The sequence below is a fragment of the Anarhichas minor genome, unplaced genomic scaffold (assembly GCF_050575085.1).
Source record: "Anarhichas minor isolate MPS153535 unplaced genomic scaffold, ASM5057508v1 ptg000136l, whole genome shotgun sequence".
Lineage (NCBI taxonomy): Eukaryota > Metazoa > Chordata > Actinopteri > Perciformes > Anarhichadidae > Anarhichas > Anarhichas minor.
In genome coordinates this window covers 913595-920643 of record NW_027466582.1, presented here as the reverse complement: position 1 = coordinate 920643, position 7049 = coordinate 913595, and the positions used below count along the sequence as shown (strand labels likewise).

Sequence of the window (7049 nt, the reverse complement as noted above, 5' to 3'; positions counted from 1 at the left end):
AACTTTTGTTTTTAACGTAATGGCGTCGGAAAAACAAAGTTGTTCGAAGGGACAAAAAAATAAAACGTACAATTCGTGTCCCCGTACACAGAACCAGTAGATCGCATTTCGAGACTATTTCACAAACTGCCGTGAGACCTTCTTCACTCCTGGTTAACGATGAAGACTTTAATCTCAGTCAGTATCAGAGCAGATCAGAAGAGAGGAAGATCTGCTGATGGTGCAGATATTCTGAAGCAGGGATCCTCCCTGTGGGTCTCCCTGTGGGTCTCGCCTTCACCTCCTGCACCTGCAGCCCTGCATGTCGGCCATATGTCTTCTTGGTCTTCAAGGGGAAGTGTTTGCTTTACTAGTTTGCAGTTCTTGTACCGTTTCCTCTTCCTGAAATACAGAGTAAAATACAGACATAATGAATAGTGCTCCAACAGCAAGCAGGACGTTCTGTGGAGACTCAGTGGGATTCTCTGTGTCAAACAATAATAAATGAACCCAACAACATCCCCACATATTACCTGGAGCTGGAATATTTATTCACAAGCTTCATCTTTACACTTTTTAATGACACCACAGACTTGTGATCTGTAGAGTCTCTCCATCTGGGTGTCCCTCGGGGGGCCATGTTGGCAGCGTCCCATCATCCAGACGGTTCATCACAGCCGAGGTGGATGGTGCCAGTCCAGCGTGACGGCCAAAAGACACACTCTACTCTCTCTAAAGAAATATCAAAAGGTTCTGTGCTATTTAAAGCCGTGAACAACATATGGTCACTGATCGGATCATCATGGTATTTGTTTTGCTTTATTCTCCAGGGTTTATTTCAGTTTAAAGACACGTGGAAAGTTATTAATATGGTCATTTTGGGTTGTTTTTTGTGTGTGTTAGTTACAGCCAGTGTTGTAGTCAAGACCACCTAAACCGAGAAGTCATAACCAAGACTAGAGGGTATCGAGACCGAGACAAGACCAAGACTTTGGAGGGGTTGAGACAAAGTCTAGACCAAGACCAAGGCAGGGCAAGACCGTGGCAAGACCAAGACTTTGACTTTTATACATCCAGGGTGCCAACAGATAGAAGTAAATCTGTTGGAAAACAATTAAGAAAAAGTGAAGAAATTGAGTATCTTCAAGGAACTTTTTTCTCCAGACCTCAACATGTAACTTGACAAATACACTTTCATCCTCACCGATAGAAACGATGTGCAAGACGACATAAAAAAGGTTGTAATGTTCCTTTAAAGTCTTATTTTAACCTTCAGCGGAGGATGTTCTGGATGTCTTTGCTTGTGATTTATTAAGCCGACGATAAACACGCTCCTCCCGTCCTCCTCGGTGCCAGACCTTGATTTTAACGGGAGTCACATTACCCACAATGCCTTGCTGGCTGTGAACTCCTGGACGTTCAGGGGGAAGACATGCAGCATAAATTTAAATTACACACAGACACACACAAAGAGACTATAAAAGTAGTAACCTGTTTATGATCCAACACGCCCTTGCCCTTTCTTACAGACATGAATTGATGGCCCTCCTGTGTGTGTGTGTGTGTGTGTGTGTGTGTGTGTCCTGCAGAAGATTTATTGTACTCGCCAATATTAAGAGAAGAACGAACATCATTAATAAACTCACACCAGCACACACACAAATCAAAGTGCACATAGTTGTGTATAAATACTGTACACACACACACACACACACACACACACACATCCAGGAACAGACTGTACCTACACATACACACACACAGTGTGAACTGAGAGCCAGGGCTCATGGAGAGACTGTGACAGGAGTGATAACTCTGGCAAGACCTGACTCACTCTGTGTGTGTGTGTGTGTGTGTGTGTGTGTGTGTGTGTGTGTGCGCGTGCGTGTGGTCAAGTTAAGCTATTCTTATGAGGATGGAGCCTTGACAGAGGACATTTTGAGACATCCCCAACAAGAGTGATACTGATTTTATTAAATTCATGGTTAATACAAAATCACCTTATAATATTTCCACAACCGCATGTGTGTGTGTGTGTGTGTGTTAGGAGGGCAGAAAGAGGCATGAATGCATTTTACATTTAGCTTATCATTCACAGAAATAAACACCGTCTGTCTTAATATCCACTTTATTTTCATTTCTCGTCATGTAGCTTTAAGGTCGAATGATCATCTTGTTACCTGGAAGCTGTATGATGTTTAATAGAATATTGAAATCGCTCAGTTCTTTATTTATTATGTCATTCCGACATATTTTGGTATGTTCGAAAAAAAATAGCTTGTGTCAGAAACACTAAACATTATAAAGTTAAAGTTACTACGAGGAACTTTCATGTTGTGTTGATTCTGTCGCCCCCTGTGGACTAAAGTGGTAGTGTCTCTGAGCACTAGAGTCCCTTTAGAAAACCTCTCCTTCTACTGCACCAGGGTCTGACAGTCTGCTGGAGGATCTGGGTCTGTCTTCAGTGGACCGGTCTCTGCTGGAGGATCTGGGTCTGTCCATGGTGAACCGGTCTCTGCTGGAGGATCTGGGTCTGTCCACGGTGAACCGGTCTCTGCTGGAGGATCTGGGTCTGTCCACGGTGAACCGGTCTCTGCTGGAGGATCTGGGTCTGTCCACGGTGGACCGGTCTCTGCTGGAGTCTGAGCTGAAGGAGGTTCTGGTGAACCTGCATGAGTTCATCTGATTTCACCAGAATCCGACCCGGTGGCTCCGATGACGAGCATTAAGAATAACTCTATAGAAACAGACCATCTTCTCTCTGATGGTCTCTTTACTGATGGAGGTCTGATAGAGGATCAGGACTACAGTGAGACTGGTTCATATAGAGGATCAGGACTACACTGAGACTGGTTCATATAGAGGATCAGGACTACAGTGAGACTGGTTCTTATAGAGGATCAGGACTACACTGAGACTGTTTAATAACTAGTTTAAAGTTGCTCACAGTACTTTAAATAAATAAGATCATATATTGTTGAACAAACATGCAGAGTTCTTATGTGTCTCATGTCCTCACTAGAGGGTCAAACCTCCAGAGCTCTGCTGCTGTTGTTTCCCACATTCCCACCAGAACACTTCCTCTTCAGTTCTAAGAAAACATCAAGACGCTGCAATGAGGAAGAAACTCCTCAAAGCACTAAGATGTCGTCACTATGAACCAGTATGAGCATATTGCAGCATGGGCTTCATGTTCTGGTGGGCGTAGAGTTTGACTAACTTATGTGTTTATGAGTGTGTCAAACATCATCATGGTTTATTTTGCATTTGACTCCAAAACACCACAAGAGAAAGGAAGTGTGAGCTGTTTAAATATCTAGATTGATATCTAGATTATTATCTACAAGACATTAAGAGAGATGAAAGGCTGATCTCTCTGCATGAATATAAGAAAAGATTCCACGTCACGATAAGGAAGTGCTGCTTCACTAATAAGAGGAAGTAAACGCTGCGTCTCTTAAAGAAACACTCGGTCAGAAGCTTTGACAGTTGAAGGCGTGAGAACCAGAGACAGAGACAGAGACACACGATGGTTGAAGTCAGATGGATTCAAATGACTTTATTTGTGACGCTGCTGCTGCTTCAGTTTACAGGTCAGAATATAAAACACATACACGACTAAAAGAAACGTGACTGGAAGTATTTGAGGAACTTGATTTAAGTTAAACGACCAAGTTTGTCGAGTGGATTCTTGTAAAAGGACATTTGATATTGTTTGTTATTAATATCATCATCACATATAACTGTAAACTAAAAAGCTTTATTCTTATCACACATTTTTTATATTTACTCATGTCTTCAACAGCAGTAACTGGACAAACGTTATCCTCCCTCATCACCAGAGCTGGAGATGACGTCACTTTGCCTTGTAACAAAGAGATAAAACATGAGGACAAATGTAACGTTACTACTTGGCTTTTCAGTCGTTCTGGTGAATCAGCAGCAGTAGAGCTGGTTAAAGTTGGGGTGATTGATAACAATAATGTGATCACCAAAGATAAATCCAACAGACTGGGTTTGACAGCAGACTGTTCTCTGGTTATAAGAAATGTAACAGCTGAAGATTTTGGTCGTTACACCTGCAGACAGTTTAACAAAACAGGAGAACAACAAGGTCACGATGCTGTGGTTGTTCTGTCTGTTATTAACAGTGAGTATTTACATCATAATGTTTTCAGATCAAACTGTCAATACACTGAAACATTACAATAATTCAGATTACTGTGATGAAGTTAATGTTACTCTTGTTGTCTTTCTCTCATTATGAACTTCTTCACCAGTGATGGAACACACATTCGATGATACGGTCTTCTTGTCCTGCTCTGCATTTACACACACTGAGTGTAAACACAGAGTAGAGTGGCTGTATGAGGGTAATGAGAAGGATGTGGAGACATCACAGAGTGACTGTTCAGCCACTGTGATATTTAAAACTCCTCATCTTAATCAGAAGTCAAAGTATTACGAGTTACTGAAGTGTAGCGTGACAGACAGACAGAGTGGAAACACGCTGCTGTGTAAAGCCGGCCCCCAGTCCTCATGTGAGAACACAGGTACGGTTGTTTTTATTTCATGACTTTTACATTTTAACGTCACATTGTTTCTTCTCTCTTGTTGAACACGAGGTATTTTATCCTGATGTGTGTTTTGTAATTTCAGTGGAGAGAAACATTACACCGTCTCCAAACAACAACCCTCCAACAACAGCAGGTAGAGACTTAACATCTTACGTCTTTCTCTCTTTATGAAGCATAAAGTATGAATGTCAGACCAACACTTGGCTGTGGGACGAGATATTCACGTTGGGAATGTTTATTTATTTTCTCTGAGCTACAGGATTTTAAATAAACAGAATGCTACAGACAAAATGTTTTTAATGTTTTTATTCTTATTTCCAGGTTGGTGGAGGTTCATCATTTTGGGTTTAGCAACTCTCGTAATGATTGTTGTGGCGGTCTACATATGGAAGAGAACTAAAGGTGAGAACATTCACAGACGTCATTGTTATAAATAAGATGTACACAGTGGAAACTTAAGTCGACTCTTTTTTTGTCTTTTCAGGGAACAAAACAATGGATGTCAATGCTGTGAGTTTTAAACCTGAACAATCAAACGCTTGTGCTTCTGATATTTCACGAGTTTACAATTAGAATAAAGAGAGGCCTGTAACACGAAGCGAGTTCAACATACCCAGACAATCTTTAGTGTATCTTTAGGGTTTCTTTAGTGTATCTTTAGTGTATCTTAAGTGTATCTTTAGGGTTTCTTTAGTGTATCTTTAGTGTATCTTTAGTGTATCTTTAGGGTATCTTAAGTGTATCTTAAGTGTATCTTTAGTGTATCTTAAGTGTATCTTAAGTGTATCTTTAGGGTTTCTTTAGTGTATCTTAAGTGTATCTTAAGTGTATCTTTAGGGTTTCTTTAGTGTATCTTAAGTGTATCTTAAGTGTATCTTTAGGGTTTCTTTAGTGTATCTTTAGTGTATCTTTAGGGTATCTTAAGGGTATCTTAAGTGTATCTTTAGTGTATCTTTAGGGTAAATAAATAAGACTGAAAGTAACACAGTTTAAACTGCCAAATGCTGGAAGGATGGGTGGCAGGAAATATCAAACTGTGTGAATGCGTAAATTAATTGATTTGTAATATCACTGTTTCATCTAGAGCACGATAGATCTGACTATAATAACATGTTTGTATTATTTTAACTTAATGTGTTGCTTTGATGTATTCTGAGTTTTTCAGCTGGAACCCCGACGGTGTGAAACAGACTTGAGTCCAAATAAAAACATAATTCTCAGCAGTAAGAAGGTTTCCTTCCATAACTTAAAATCAGCCACAGCAAACATTAAAGTAACCGGATCAGAGTAACGCTGCATCCAGTCTGTGACTGACAGACACGAGTCCGACATGTCACACTGCAACACACGGATCAAGAAGCCGACACACATAAGTGAATATGAATGTATGATGAGACAATATATACTCTCTATTTTTTTACATTTTCAAGTCTATTTCACACCGTCGGCGTTTCATCTGACAGTAAAGCTGAAACATTGTCACACGCGCCATCAGAATAACTGCTGCTCCGAGCAGGTTATGTGTTCATCAGTGAACATGGCGATCTGCCCCGGTAAGAAGTGAACCTAAAGCCCAGAGTTAACCCTGAAGGTACTTTGCTGACTCTAAATCCTGCTTCGTGTTACAGGCCTCATAACTGTAAACAGACTGTGTTTAATCCAAGTGGCTGCAGCGATGATGATGCTTCATCTCTTCCATTTATCTCAGAACCTCAGGTGTGTTGTGTTGTGTTTCACAGGTGCATCATGAAGATGAAGATGAAGGTACAGTGACCTATGAGAACGTTGGAGAACCTTCTGCTTCTGTCAGACTCCACTGATCAACATCATCCGCTCACAAAAGAACCAATAAATCTTGTAATATAATGTTGAGTATTTTCTCAGGCGTATAAAAAACTTAAGTCTAAATTTTCTTCCAGTTTAACTATTTAAACTTTACATTAAGATTGTTCTCATTGCTCTTCATATGTTCTCTATTTGACATTCTGAGCATTAATATATTATAAAACAACATTCTGCTCTGCAAAGATATGCTGACGTATATTAATTTAGCACCTTTGAGTTTAAGCTTTGCACAAGTTTTGTCTCTTTGTGTGCATAAGAGATTAATTCATTTAAATTCATAACACAGCTGTAAACATGTTGCTGTTAGTCCAGTGTATATATATATATATATATATATATATATATATATATATATTATTTTGTACACATTGTTGTGTTGGTTTGAATGAGCTGTCAGCCTTAATAGAGTCTCTTTGTTATGACTCAGAATTATATAGTCTGCAAATAAAAAATGTGCTTCATAACGACTCATGCATCGTGTTTTCTATAACTGTATCATGCATTTTGAAGTAGAAAGTTATGTAGATATTATTTCTTAAATTCTGCATGACAATTATTTAAGATACATAATGTAACGCTGTCCAGCAAAGATGTAAACTCTCTCTCTCTTTATTTCTGTGTTCCTGCTGAATCCAGATTGTTTCTGGT

The 7049-nt window shown here is 39.7% G+C and overlaps 1 protein-coding gene across 2 annotated transcripts; it reads left to right on the top strand.

The window, feature by feature from the left end:
• The first annotated feature begins 3395 nt into the window (after positions 1-3395).
• On the top strand, positions 3396-6865 carry LOC142942080 (uncharacterized). 2 transcript variants are annotated; one of them, XM_076084254.1, is made up of 7 exons: positions 3396-3572; positions 3788-4129; positions 4260-4532; positions 4639-4689; positions 4878-4958; positions 5041-5066; positions 6296-6865. In XM_076084254.1, exons 1-7 carry the CDS (start codon positions 3509-3511, stop codon positions 6374-6376), a joined length of 918 nt encoding a protein of 305 aa, XP_075940369.1. In that variant the 5' UTR covers positions 3396-3508; the 3' UTR covers positions 6377-6865. The 2 variants fall into 2 exon arrangements, with proteins under 2 accessions (XP_075940369.1, XP_075940368.1); XM_076084253.1 differs by having other exon boundaries at positions 3785-4129.
• Positions 6866-7049: the final 184 nt, after the last annotated feature.